The sequence below is a fragment of the Gekko japonicus genome, unplaced genomic scaffold (assembly GCF_001447785.1).
Source record: "Gekko japonicus isolate JY-2015 unplaced genomic scaffold, Gekko_japonicus_V1.1 scaffold561, whole genome shotgun sequence".
NCBI classification, from domain to species: domain Eukaryota; kingdom Metazoa; phylum Chordata; class Lepidosauria; order Squamata; family Gekkonidae; genus Gekko; species Gekko japonicus.
In genome coordinates, this window is record NW_015162496.1 from 38,701 (window position 1) to 53,140 (window position 14,440).

Consider the following 14,440-nt stretch of genomic DNA (forward strand, 5'->3'; position numbering starts at 1 on the left):
CTTATCATAGGAATGCGTGAGGGAAGATTCCTCAGCAGCTCCTTTAGCTTCTCGGGAAGATTATAGGGGCAAATAGAAGTTGTTTTCCAAGCTTGAAAGTTGTCAAGAAAAAGAAAGTGCTCACAGATTCACCGCCTAGATGGTATGACGAGGTTTGAAGGCTCTTTGTAAAGGGGTAATACAGCTTGTCAGTCGTGCTATCACCGCTGGTCTTCAGTGCTTCCTGCGTTAGGACAATTCTGACTCCACACCCGTTGTTGCCACAAACGGGGGGCTCAGATATAAAAGTCCTCTGCAATCAGTTCGTACTCCCGACGAACTGATGGGACCAAGGAGAACCAAATGGACCCCTAAAAAAGCTCCAGAAGTTGGTGAGTCTCAGAGCCCTGAGAAAACTCAACCACGTCGCTGCATTGTTGCCCCGCCTCTCCCTGCCATCCCTCTCATGATCTGCCTCACACAATTAGCATTGCTGTCATATGGCCATCTAGCCTCTCTTTGGAAACCTCCAATGAAGGAGAGCCAACCACCTCCTGAGGTAGCCTCTTCCACTGAGGAATCGCTTTAACTGTCAGGAAGTTCTTCCTAATGTTTAGCCAAAAATTCTTCTGATTTAATTTCAACCCGTTGGTTCTGGTCCAACCTTCTGGTGCAACAGAAAACAACTCAGCTCCATCCTCCATATGGCAGCCCTTCAAGTACTTGAAGATGGTTATCCTGTCACCTCTCAGTCGTCTCCTCTCCAGGCCAAACATACTGAGCTCCTTCAACCTTTCTTCATAGGACTTGATCTACAGACCCCTCACCATCTTCGTTGCCCTCCTCTGGACACGTTCCAGCTTGTCTATATCTTTCTTAAGTTGTGGTGCCCAAAACTGAACACAATACTCCAGGTGAGGTCTAACTAGAGGTATCATTACTTCAAGTGAACAAGGCATCCATGTTCATCCGTACTTGGATAACCTCCTGATCAGGTCTAACTCACGAGAGAAATCTCATCAGGACACTCAAGTCACAATCCAGTACTTACAAAATCACAGATTCCTGATAAACTTGCACAAAGGCTCCCTCCAGCCTTCTCAAAGATAGGAACACCTGGGTATCATCATAGACATGACGAAGTTTTCGCTGTATCTTACCAGAGAAAAGATGAGAAAAACCAAACGACTAGTAGACACAGTAATCAGAAGCCAGTCATTCTCTCCTGACACTGGTCAAACTGATGGGTCTCCTGGTGGCCAACAACGATGCTCTTCTCTGGAGATGTTTGCACCTAAGACCTCTTCAGACCTTCCACAGACCTTATCAACAACAGATAATGGAAAAGGAGGACTGGTGTCTCAGAGTGCCACTGATGGTCAAGACCAGTCTGAGATGGTAGACCAAGGACGCCAATCTACTACAGGGCAAAAGGTTTGTTATACCTCAGGAACACCAGGTATTTACGGACACCAGCTTCATGGGCTGGGGGGCAACACTGGATGGCAATCCAGTTCAGAGTCGGAGAAAAAACAAATCAACTTTACCCATCAGTGTCCTAGAACTAAGAGCTATTTATCTGGCGCTACTGTTAAGCACTGTCACATTCTGATTTGTACAGACAACGTTTCAGCAAAAACATATATTTACAATCGGGGGGGGGGGGGGTGCAGGATAAGAGTTGGGACCTCTCCTGCACAATGCAGGAAATTCACAAATACTCCCCCCCCACACACACACACTCCTAGTGACTGCTGTTCCATACCCAGAAGATGACCAAAAAATCTCCAGGATCCCCGGCCAAACTGGCCTGGAGAAAAATTGCTTCCTGAACTCAAAGTGGCAATCAGCATTTTCCTGGCCATATAAGAAAGGGCCACAGGAACTAAGCACTGATGCAACCTTTTCTGCCCTCTTTCACATGATCTGCCTAAGTTCACAGAATCAGCATTGCTGTCAGATGGTCATCTAGCCTCTGTTTGAAAACCTCCCAAGAAGGAGAGCCCACCACTTCCTGAGGAAGCCTGTTCCACTGAGGAACCCGCTCTATCAGGAAGTTCTTCCTAATGTTTAGTCAGAAATTCTTCTGATTTAATTTCAACCCGTTGGTTCTGGTTCGACTTTCTGGTGCAACAGAAAACAACTCTACTCCATCCTCTATATGACAACCCTTCAAGTACTTGAAGATGGTTATCATAGCGCCTCTCAATTGTCTCCTCTCCAGGCTAAACATACCCAGCTCCTTCAACCTTTTCTCATAGGACATAGTCTCCAGACCCCTCACCATCTTCGAGACTTCACAAGGAAGCTACCATATCACTTACCTGGGCAGATGGTCACCTTGCCTCAATCAGGGCCGAGCACATCAGAGGCATCAACAATATCCAGGTGGACTGGCTGAGCAGAGAGACCTTTCAGCAGGGGGAATGGTCCCTCAAGAGGGAAGTCTTCTGACTGATCACATTGCACTTCAGAATGCCACTCCTAGACCTCTTTGCAACCACCAGCTGCTGAGGATCCTCCCACGGTGCACTGTTTTCCTACGTGGTGGCTTCACTCCATATTGTTGGCCCTGACTAAGCATCCCTTCGAAACGATCAAGGAAGTGCCTCTCCAATGGTTGCAACTAAAGACTACCTTCCTAGTGGCGGTTATGTCAGCCAGGAGGATCTCGGAATTAAGCACTCGGAATTAAGCACTCGGAATTAAGCAATCTGATCTGAGCTCTGTATCTTCCACAAAGACAAGCTGGTACTTCGCACTGACGCCACCTTTCTACCAAAAGTGTATTCCAAATTCCAGTGAGCACAGAAAATATGCTTACTGTCTTTCTGTCCGGATCCAAAACACCCCACGGAGAAGTTGGCATACCCTGGATGTCCAGAGGGCACTCAAGGTCTACCTGATCCACTTGGAATAAATAAGGTGATCAGACTCTTTATTCATCAATATTTCTACTCTTAACTTGGGAAGAAAAATGTCTTCAGCAGCCATAGGATTGGCCATCAAGTCCTGCATTGTGGAAGCATACAGATCTCTTGGCAATATTTCTCAGGGTATAACGCATACTCAGGAGCACCTCCACCAATGCAGCCTTTCTCAGAAATTCTTCAGTAGCAGAAGTTTGTAAGGTGACAACATGGTTGTCACGCTCTACCTTCGTGCGATGCTATAAGCTGAACCTGTAGGCTTCAGCAGATGCTGCCTTTGAAGAAGAGTGCTGCAGCACATTCTATCAGATGAAGGCAGCAACCAACCCAAGAATTAAGCACTGCTTTGGGAGTGCCCCAAAATGTCCTCTGCCTCAGAGAGAGTGTCATGGCTCAGATGAGGTGTCACCTGATGCTGCCACCACTCTGGTTCCAGGCTCCTCTGAGAAGGACCAGGCAGAATGAACAATGAAAATGGTTTATTTTATAGGAGGTAAAACAAACAAAGAGCAGGAATAATAACAGTAAGTGGATGAAAAGAAATTAAATGCCCTTATGCGTCTAAATATACTGTCCCTAGCTCACTGACTCAAGTGGCCTTAGACTACTCATTCCCTCAGGATGAAGGTTTCTTCCCCACAGCAGCCTTCCTTCTGGCCCTGTTCCCTGGGAAGAACAGCAGCTTCTCCTCTTGCACCAGCTCTTTTGTTCCCCAGCCCTCTTCTTCCCTATTGGCCAAAATCGGTGCCAAAACTTCCCAAGGCCTTCTGGGGTTTGTAGGCCCAGCCTCCCCTACTGCCTACTAGGCCTCCAGTGGCACAGCCCAGATCATGACAGGGAGAATGGACCTTTGACCACTTACCGTGAAGGGTCTTTATCCTCCTCATTCTTTCGCTGCTGCACTTTTCTTTCTCCTCTGCATCCTTTGTTCATGCCTGTTGCAGTTAACATTTGTCACTGTCACTTCTCAAATTCGAGATGTTATTAGGAAGTTTGCATTCTGCTGCTTTGCGGAATCACCCAAACTGAGGAAAGGGTGTCCCACACGCCAGACAGGAGGAGGAAGAATTTAGTTCCTGCCTCTCTGATTGGACGGTGGGAAACACCCAGAGATGTCCTCCTATCCTCAGAGGAGAAGGACCCTTCATGGTAAGTGTCCAAAGGTCCAGTTTCAGCAATTCCTACTAGGTCATAGTCCCCTTCCTTTATTAAGACTTCAAGTTCCTCCTGCTTGTTTTCCATACTCCGCACATTGGTGTAGAGGTATCAGAATCCATCCTATATGTGCTCTGAGGGCTTTATTTCTGTTCTACCTGTAAATTAATGGGTACCTGTAAAAGTGCGCCTCCTCATGCATCTTTAAGTTCTTATCTCGGTATTGGCATCATACTAGCTTTCGGTTTTTTTCTCCCTCCACCACAGGGTTCAGTTTAAAAGCCCTGTTTATCAGGTGTGTGACTCTCTTGCCAAACAACTTCTTCCTACCCTTGTGAGGTACAAATCATCTCTCGACAGAACTGCTTCACCTTGAAGGCACATAGGCTGTAGTCTGAGAAACCAGACCTTTCCTGATGTCTCCATATGCATAACCAATCATTTGCCTTCCCCCTTATAAAACGCTTAACAGAGATACAGAGCAGTCTCTTGGTGTTTTCTAGCTCTCAATCGACTCTGCAGGTGTGGAGAGATACCTGTAATTCTGATCTGCAGGTAACCTTTCTAATCGTGTTTAGTGCCTTGGTCAGTGTTGAACTGAATACCTCAAAGGAATTCTTCATTTCTTTTTTTCACTATTTAGTTTGCCTGCCAGGTGAGGCTGCTGTGAGCTCCCAGCCTGTGAGCAAAAAGGCAGAAACCTCTGATGTGGCCAGCCCAAGTCCCCCGCCGGGAACGTCTGGGCCCTGCAAGGCAGAGAACGAAGATGCGGAGCAGGAGCTGGTAGTTAGCATTCCTCTTTCCTTAGGTGAGTGGTTGTTGATGTGTTTTCTTTTTTTTCATATATTTTTTATTTTAGAAAACAAAACAATAGTATAGAGGGGATACAGAAAAAGGAAATAAAGGGATCATCTGATATATATAAAAGCCCTACCGTGTTGGCACTTTCCAGCTCTCCCATTGGTTGTGCTGTGCACTCCATCAGCCATTGGCCCATCAACCACCACTCAAGAGTACTCGCATGCCATTGTCTGGGTGCTGGGTTCGCTCCTCTCTCTCTCGGCCACTGCCAGCTTGGATACTCCCCCCCCCCCATCGGAATAAATTGCCAAAACGGCTGTCTGTCCTGACAAAGACGCTTCTCCTGCTTGGCTTCTCCCTGGCTGGCTGGCTGGCTACTGAGGAGGGCCAGCCCCCATCAAATCGTTCTCTCCTCCTCCTGCTGTGCAGCTCAGTTTCCCTTAGTGTCAGTCAGGTTCAGTGTCTTGGTCAATTTAGAACTGAATGCCACAAAGGAATTCTTCAATTCTTTTTTTCACTATTCAGTTTGCCTGCCAGGTGAGGCTGCGGTGAGCTCCCAGCCTGTGAGCAAAAAGGCGGAAACCTCTGATGTGGCCAGTCCAAGTCCCCAGCCAGGAACACCTGGGCCCTGCAAGGCAGAGAACAAAGATGTGGAGCTGGGAGCTGGAAGCGTTCCTCCTTGCCCAGGTCAGTAATTTTTTTTTGTATTTGTGTGGGGTTTTTTGGTGTGTGTGTGTGTAGAGAGCCAGTTTGGTGTAGTGGTTAAGAGCGTAGACTGTAATCTGGGAGAACCAGGTTTTATTCCCTACTCCTCCACAGCTGCTGGTGTGACCTTGGGTCAGTCACAAGTTCTCTCAGAGCTGTTCTCTCAAGGGCGGTTCTCGAGAGAGCTCTCTCAGCCCCACCTATCACAGGGTGTCTGTTGTGGGGAGGGGAAGGGAAAGGAGATTATAAGCCGCTCTGAGACAAGGGCGGGGTGAATCGAAATGGCTGCCAGGCAGAGGCAGCAGTCTATTTTAAAATGGATGCCATCCTGATAGTCCTTAGGAGGGGGGAGGTACTCCATAGGGAACAATGGAGCTGCCATACTTCCCTGTCTACAGTTCCCAGAAGCTTTAGTGAAAAGAGCGGAGAACTATGGACACACCCCAGGGGCGGAGCCAGGCAGATAAAGGCTTTGGCCCTGAGGGGGGAGTTCAGTCTTCAGCCTGGTCTGGCCTTCAGGTCAGCTTGGAGGGCAGCTTCAAGGGAGCGGACACGTGGGGGCTCCTCTTGCCTCAAACTCCGGGGCATCCGGGCCACTATAAACCGGGGGGGGGGGGGGAGGAGGGACCAGGGGCTCCAGTGAAGCGCTGGGGGGTTTCTCCACAACAACAGGAGGGGGAAAGCAAAACCCATCCCGAGGCCCACAACCTCCAGAGACAGAGAGGGTGTGTGTGTAGAGGACAGAGGACTGGCGTTTTAAATCATATTTATTTTCTGCCCAGGTGGTATTAATGTGCTTGTGGTTTATTTTCTGCGCTTAACTTCTATATAGTTAAAGTAAACCTTGCTGAGTTAAATATGACCTGGTGTGCCTTGACCTCCTAGTCCTCCCTGCTCAGCACGTTACCAGGGGCAAAGGGAGGCCAGGGAACACAAACGGGCCCAAATAGGAGGGGTTGCCAACTCTCCAGGGGGTGCCCAAAGAGTGGTACCAACTTCCCAAGGTTGGGGAATCAGCCAGAGGGGTCTCACTGTCCCTCTAGGAAGGCGGTGTCCATTCAGTGGGCTGCAGATTCAGTGGTCTGCAGACAACCTTGCTAATTGGGTTCAGCTTCTTGGTCAGTGTTGAACTGAATGCTGCAAAGGAATTCCTTGGTTCCTTTTTTCACTATTTTGTGTTCCTTCCAGGAGAGGCTGCTGTGAGCTCCCAGCCTGTCACTATCAAGGCAGAAACCTCTGATGTGGCCAGCCCAAGTCCCCAGCCAGGAACATCTGGGCCCTGCAAGGCAGAGAACAAAGATGTGGAGCAGGAGCTGGTAGCTGGAGGCATTCCTCCCTGCCCAGGTGAGTTATTGTTGCTGGGTTATTGTTCCCAGGAGAGGGGGAAATGTAAGATCCAGCTGATAAGAAGGAAAACAGGGAGGGGAAAGAGGAAGGGGGACCAGTCTAGAATGGTAGACCGTCACTACCCTCAACCATGGGCGTGGCGGAATAGCTCCATCTTGCAGGCCCTGTGGAACTGCATCAGATCCTGCCGGTCCCAAATCTTGGCCGGGAGAGCATTCCCCCAGGTTGGAGCCAGGGCTGGAAAACGGCCTTGTTCTGGTTGAAGACAGCTGGAGACATTTTGGACCAGGGGTCACCAGTAGGTTGTTGTCTCTAGAGCGTAGCGCTCTTGGGGGGGGGGATATACCAGGAGAGGCGGTCCTGAAGGTCCCAGACTGTTTAGGGCTTTGACAGTTAATACCAAAACTTTGAACCTGATCCGGTATTTAATATGGAGCCAGTGCAGCTGGGACAGCACTGGTTGGATATGGGTTCTAACAGGAGGTGGGCTCTATAAACTACTAACAAGTAGTTTATCATTGCGGGTGAGAAGCGGTTTTAGGTTAGCAGGCTTGTCTGTAAGCAAGAAAAGGTCAGCCCCCCCCCCCCCCCCAGTGCCTGTATGAGGGAAGTGTCACTATCCAGCATGAGCTGTAGGTCATTAATAATGAGAAATTATAAACTACTTAATAATGATAAACTATTTAGTGGTCACATGGACTCTAATACTTAACTTGCCACAATGATAAACAACTCAACAGTCACATGGACAGTCACAGGTAACAGCGTCAATCAGGTTCACTGTCTTGGTCAGGGCTGAACTGAATGCCGCAAAGGGATTCTTCGTTTCTGTCCTTCACTATCTTGTTTTCCTTCCAGGAGAGGCTGCTGTGAGCTCCCAGCCTGTCACTTTCAAGGCAGAAACCTCCGATGTGGCCGGTCCAAGTCCCCAGCCAGGAACATCTGGACCCTGCAAGGCAGAGAACAAAGATGTGGAGCAGGAGCTGGTAGCTGGAAGCATTCCTCCCTGCCCAGGTGAGTAATTGTTGCTGTGGTTTTTTGTGGTGTGTGTATAGATGGGTGAGTTGTAGATGTCCCCATGGAGGGATATGCGTGTGGGGTTTTGCACTCACCCTTTTAATCATTTGCCTTCTCCCTTATAAATTGGTTAACAGACATACAGAGCTGTCTCTTGGTGTTTTCTAGTTCTCAGTAGACTTTACAGGTGTGGAGAGAGCATACCTGTAATTCTGGTCTGCAGATAACCTTGCTAATCGGGTTCAGCATCTTGGTCAGTGTTGAACTGAATGCTGCAAAGGAATTCTTCATTTCTTTTTTACACTGTTTTGCTTTCCTTCCAGGAGAGGCTGCTGGGAGCTCCCAGCCTGTGAGCATCAAGGCAGAAACCTCTGATGTGGCCAGTCCAGGTCCCCAGCCAGGAACATCTGGGCCCTGCAAGGCAGAGAACAAAGATGTGGAGCAGGAGCTGGTTCTTGGAAGCGTTCCTCCTTGCCCAGGTGAGTCATGGTTCGTGTGTTTTTGTGGTATGTGTGTAGAGGGGTGAGTTGTAGATGTCCCCATGGAGGGATATGTGTGTGGGGTTTCGCACTCCCCCTTTTAATCATTTGCCTTCCCCCTTATAAAATGGTTAACAGAGATACAGCACTGCCTCTTGGTGTTTTCTAGCTCTCAGTAGACTTTACAGGTGGGGAGAGAGCATACCTGTAATTCTGGTCTGCAGATAACCATGCTAATCAGGTTCAACGTCTTGGTCAATGTTGAACTGAATGCCACAAAGGAATTCCTTGGTTCTGTTTTTCACTATTTTGATTTGTCTGCCAGGGGAGCCTGCTGTGAGCTCCCAGCCTGTGAGCATCAAGGTAGAAACCTCTGATGTGGCCAGCCCAAGTCCCCTGCTAGGAACACCTGGGCCCTGCAATGCAGAAAACGAAGATGTGAAGCAGGAGCTGGCACTTGGAAGCGTTCCTCCCTGCCCAGGTGAGTAATGGTTTTTGTGTGTGTGTGTGTGTGTGTGTGTGTGTGTGTGTGTTTTGTGGTGTGTGAGTAGAGAGGTGAATTGTAGATGTCCCCATAGAGGGTTATGCGTGCGGGGTTTTTCACTCACCCTTTTAATCATTTGCCTTCACCCTTTGTTGTTGTTGTTGTTCAGTCGCACAGTCGAGTCCGACTCTGTGCGACCCCATGGACCAGATCATGCCAGGCCTTCCTGTCTTCCGCCGTCCTCTGAAGTTGGTTCAACTTCATGTTCATTGCATCTATGACACTGTCTAACCATCTCATCCTTTGCTGTCCCCGTCTTTTTTGACCTTAAATCTTTCCCAGCATCAGGGTCTTCTCCAGTGAGTGCTCCCTTTTCATTTGGTGGCCAAAGTATTTGAGCTTCAGCTTCATTATCTGGCCTTCTAGGGATCAGTCAGGGTTGATTACTTTTAGGATTGACGGATTTGATCTTCTTGCAGTCCAAGGGACTCTCAAGAGTCTTCTCCAGCACCATAGTTCAAAAGAATCTATTCTTCGGCGCTCGGCCTTCCTTGCAGTCCAACTCTGACAGCCATACATGACTACTGGGAATGCTATTGCTTTGACCATGCGAACTTTTGTTGGCAGGGTGATGTCTCTACTTTTTATCATGCTGTTTAGGTTCGCCATCGTTTTCCTCCCAAGGATCAGGCGTCTTTTAATTTCATGGCTGCTGTCACAGTCTGCGGTGATCTGGGATCCCAGGAACGTGAAGTCTGTCACTACTTCCACGACTTCCCCTTCTATTTGCCAAGGGGTGATGGGGCCGGATGCCATGATCTTAGTTTTTTTGATGTTGAGCTTCAAGCCCCCAGCGAATGTTGGCAATTTGATCTCTAGTTCCTCTACCTCTTTGAAGCCTAGCTTGTAGGATCTTGAGCATGACCTTGCTAGCGTGTGATATGAGTGCAATTGTGCGATAGTTTGAACATTCCTTGGCATTGCCCTTCTTTGTGATTGGAATGTATACTGACCTTTTCCAATCCTGTGGCCACTGTTGCGTTTTCCAAATTTGCTGGCAAATTGGGTGCAGCACTTTAACAGCATCATCTTTTAAGACTTTGAATAGTTCAGCTGGGATACCATCACCTCCACTAGCTTTGTTGTTAGTAATGCTTTCTAAGGCCCATTTCACTTCCCATTCCAGGATGTCTGGCTTGAGGTCAGTGGTTGTCAAGGACATCGTGCTTAACAGAGATACAGAGCAGTCTCTTGGTGTTTTGCAGCTCTCAGTATACTTCACAGGTGTGGAGAGAGAATGCCTGTAATTCTGATCTGTAGGTAATCTTGCCAGTTGGGTTCAGTGTCTTGGTCACTGTTGAACTGAGTGCCGCAAAGGAATTCCTTGGTTCTGTTTTTCACTATTTTGTTTTCCTTCCAGGAGAGGCTGCTGTGAGCTCCCAGCCTGTGAGCATCAAGGCAGAAACCTCTGATGTGGCCAGTCCAGGTCCCCAGCCAGGAACACCTGGGCCCTGCAAGGCAGAAAACGAAGATGTGAAGCAGGAGCTGGCACTTGGAAGTGTTCCTCCCTGCCCAGGTGAGTAATGGTTCGTGTGTGTGTGTGTGTTTTGTGGTGTGTGAGTAGAGGGGTGAATTGTAGATGTCCCCATGGAGGGATATGCGTGTGGGGTTTTGCACTCACCCTTTTAATCATTTGCCTTCCCCCTTACAAAGTGCTTAACAGAAATACAGAGCAGTCTCTTGGTGTTTTACAGCTCTCAGTATAATTCACAGGTGTGGAGAGAGCACCCCTTTTAATCATTTGCCTTCCCCCTTACAAAGTGCTTAACAGAAATACAGAGCAGTCTCTTGGTGTTTTACAGCTCTCAGTATAATTCACAGGTGTGGAGAGAGCATGCCTGTAATTCTGATCTGTAGATAATCTTCCCAGTTGGGTTCAATGTCTTGGTGAGTGTTGAACTGATTGCCACAAAGGAATTCCTTGGTTCTTTTTTCACTATTCTTTTTTCCTTCCAGGAGAGGCTGCTGTGAGCTCCCAGCCTGTGAGCATCAAGGCAGAAACTTCTGATGTGGCCAGCCCAAGTCCCCAGCCAGGAACACCTGGGCTCTGCAAGGCAGAAAACGAAGATGTGAAGCAGGAGCTGGCACTTGGAAGCGTTCCTCCCTGCCCAGGTGACTAAGGGTTTGTGGGTGTGTGTTTTGTGGTGTGTGAGTAGGGGGGTGAATTGTAGATGTCCCCATGAAGGGGTATGCGTGCGGGGTTTTTCACTCACCCATTTAATCATTTGCCTTCCCCCTTACAAAGTGCTTAACAGAGATACAGAGCAGTCTCTTGGTGTTTTGCAGCTCTCAGTATACTTCACAGGTGTGGAGAGAGAATGCCTGTAATTCTGATCTGTAGGTAATCTTGCCAGTTGGGTTCAGTGTCTTGGTCACTGTTGAACTGAGTGCCGCAAAGGAATTCCTTGGTTCTTTTTTCACTATTCGGTTTTCCTTCCAGGAGAGGCTGCTGGGAGCTCCCAGCCTGTGAGCATCAAGGTAGAAACGTCCGATGTTGACAGTCCAAGTCCCCAGCCGGGAACGTCTGAGCCCTGCAAGGCAGAGAACAAAGATGCCGAGCAGGAGCTGTTACTTGGAAGCGTTCCTCCTTGCCCAGGTGAGTAATTAGTGATGGGTGTTTACAGGGGCTGAGTTGAATCCATGGAGGGACATGCATGTGGGGTTTGCACTCACCCTTTTAATCATTTGCCTTTCCCCTTATAAAATGCTTAACTGAGATACAGAGCATTCTCTTGATGTCTTCTAGCTCCAAAAGTGTGGAAAGAGCATACTTGTAATTCTGATCTGCAAATAACTTTGCTAATTGGGTTCAACATCTTGGTGAATGTTAAACTGAATACTGCAAAGGAGTTTTTCATTTCTTTCCTCCCCACACTTATCTGTTTTCCTTCCAGAAGAGGCTGCGGTGAGCTCCCAGCCTGTGAACATCAAGGCAGAAACCTCCGATGTGGCCAGCCCAAGTCCCCCGCCGGGAACACCTGGGTCCTGCAAGGCAGAGAACGAAGTGGTGGAGCAGAAGCTGGTAGCTGGAAGCATTCCTCCCTGCCCCGGTGAGTAATGTTTGGTGTGTTTTTTGTGGTGTGTGTATAGAGGGGTGAGCTGTAGATGTCCCCATGGAGGGATATGCGTGTGGGGTTTCGCATTCACCCTTTTAATAATTTGCCTTCCCCCTTATAAAACGCTTAACCGAGATACAGAGCAGTCTCTTGGTGTTTTCTAGGTCTCAATAGACTTCCCAAGTGTGGAAAGAGCATACCTGTAATTGTAATCTGCAGACAACCTTGCTAATCGGGTTCAGCGTCTTGGTCAGTGTTGAACTGAATGCCAGAAAGGAATTCCTTGGTTCTTTTTTTCACTATTTTGATTTCCTTCCAGGAGAGGCTGCTGTGAGCTCCCAGCCTGTGAGCATCAAGGCAGAAACCTCTGATGTGGCCAGCCCAAGTCCCCCGCCGGGAACGTCTGGGCCCTGCAAGGCAGAGAACAAAGATGTGGAGCAGGAGCTGGCACTTGAAAACGTTCCTCCGTGCCCAGGTGAGTTAATCGGCAGGTGCGTGAATGTAGCGGGAGACGGCTGTGTGAAAGGGTCGGTGTCTGGCGTGGAAAGTTCAGTCCCCTTCCCTTCATCAGATTCTACATATCGACAGCTGGTGGGAGGAAGGTGGCATGGTGTAGCCTGATCTTGTCAAATCTCGGAAGCTAAGCAGGGTTGGTACTTGGAAGCAATGCTCCCTCCAAGCTGTGGAGTCTTGTGAGCAAAGGTTCTGCTTTGTGAGCTACTGGCATTAAAGTTGTGAGTGAGCGATTTGGCTACTGTGTAAACTAGTTTGCTCTGAAGCCCCATCCCTCCCTGAGCGAAGACAAAAAGTTGTGAGCCGGAGGCTTAAAAACTGTGAGCTGGCTCACACTAACTCAGCTTAGAGGGAACACTGCTTGGAAGGGAAGACCCCAAGGAAGGCTCTGCACAGGAAGGCCGTGGCCAAGCGCCTCTGCTGCCTGCTTGCCTTGAAAGCCCCTTGGTTGCAACTAGATGGCCATTGACACCCACATAGAGACCTGGTGGTTGCCCTGTTTATCTATTTTATTTATTTATTATTTCAGTGTGTATCCCGGCCTTCCCGCAAACGAGCTCAGGGCGGCTCACAACAATAAATATAACGCAATCAAATAACGCAGTAAAACCAATTTAAAACGTTTAGAGTGGGCAGTGCAGTGCATGTAATTCCAGTTCCTACAGCTTGGAAAATAAGTGGACTGACGCCGAGCCACGGTGGTCTCATGTGGCAGCAGTAAGGAGGCCAGCTGGTGGATGCCCTCTGCCTCAGTCACAGGCTCTGGCCAAACAGCTCCGCTTTACAGGCCCCGTGAGACCGTAATAGGTCTCACAGGGCCCCGATCTCAATCGGCAGCATGTTCAACCAGGCTGGGACCAAGACCAGGACCGAGAAAGCCCTGGCCCTGGTCGAGGCTAGACGGGCATCTTTTGGGCCGGAGACAACCGGCAGATGGCTATCCACAGAGCGCAAGGCTCTCCAGAGGCGCCTATGCAGAGAGGCGGTCCCTTAGAGATGTCGGTCCCAAGCCGCATAAGACTTTAAAGGTCAGCACCGACACCTTGAAACGGGATCCAGTACTCAGTTGGTAGCGAGTGCAGTTGGCACGAGTGCCCGCACAGACACCGCCGTCAGCAGGCGCACCGCCATATTTTGCACTAGCTGGAGTTTCTGGATCAGCCTCAAGGGTAAGTCCGTCTAAAGCGAGTTACAATAATCAAGCCTAGAAGCGACCATTGCATGGGTCACTGTAGCCAAGTCCCGGGGGGAGAGGTGGGGAACCAGCTGCCTGACCTGCCAGAGATGATAAAAGGCAGACCTGGCGGCTGCAGCGACGACCTGGACCTCCGTGGAAAGTGAGGCATGAAAGATCACCCCCGGGCTCCTCACCTCCTGGGTTGTCCTGAGGATAGCTAGGAAGAGACTGGACAGATTGTCTCTGTGTGTGTGTGTGTCCCATCTCCACTCTCCCCTGCTCCAGAAGAGGTGCTGGCAGGCGCCGGCCCAGGCACAGAGGAGGCAAGAAGCACCACCAGAGGCTGTAGGGAAGGAAACCGGGGCAAGGAGGCCGTGCCCAGAAAGGCTCCAGCAGCAGCAGCAGCAGCAGCATCCTCCCCCGGGCCTGAGGAGGAGGAGGAGGCCAGCGGCAGCCAGGGTCTCCCGGGGCTGAGAGTTGGGAGCATTCCTCCTCCACCCTGGTGCCAGCCTGCCTCCTCCCGCTCCGTGGGATCGGGCTGGTCCTTCTTCCCTAGGCGAGCCTAAGGAAAGGCTTCCTGGCGGTGGGCTGAGCCTGGCTTTCTCCCGCGCCCTCTCTTCAGGGACTGGGCCCCTGGCGAGCGGAATCTGGGCCAGTGGCCTCTCTCGCTGGGCCCGCCTTTCCTGTGCCTCTCCCTCCCCGCCTGCCTGCACTGCCCCCCCACCCCACCACGCACG

The 14,440-nt window shown here is 49.7% G+C and overlaps 1 protein-coding gene across 1 annotated transcript in view; it reads left to right on the top strand.

Annotated features, from left to right (window-relative positions):
* Positions 1-14,440, top strand: part of LOC107105998 (nascent polypeptide-associated complex subunit alpha, muscle-specific form-like) — a 42,999-nt gene that overhangs the window by 26,694 nt on the left and 1,865 nt on the right. Inside the window, exons 6-16 of the mRNA XM_015406072.1 lie at positions 4,708-4,872; positions 5,391-5,552; positions 6,759-6,914; positions 7,776-7,931; positions 8,258-8,413; positions 8,739-8,894; positions 10,318-10,473; positions 10,914-11,069; positions 11,398-11,553; positions 11,852-12,007; positions 12,333-12,488. Of these exons, the coding sequence (XP_015261558.1) occupies positions 4,708-4,872; positions 5,391-5,552; positions 6,759-6,914; positions 7,776-7,931; positions 8,258-8,413; positions 8,739-8,894; positions 10,318-10,473; positions 10,914-11,069; positions 11,398-11,553; positions 11,852-12,007; positions 12,333-12,488 (1,731 nt within the window). The remainder of the gene's footprint in view (positions 1-4,707; positions 4,873-5,390; positions 5,553-6,758; positions 6,915-7,775; positions 7,932-8,257; positions 8,414-8,738; positions 8,895-10,317; positions 10,474-10,913; positions 11,070-11,397; positions 11,554-11,851; positions 12,008-12,332; positions 12,489-14,440) is intronic.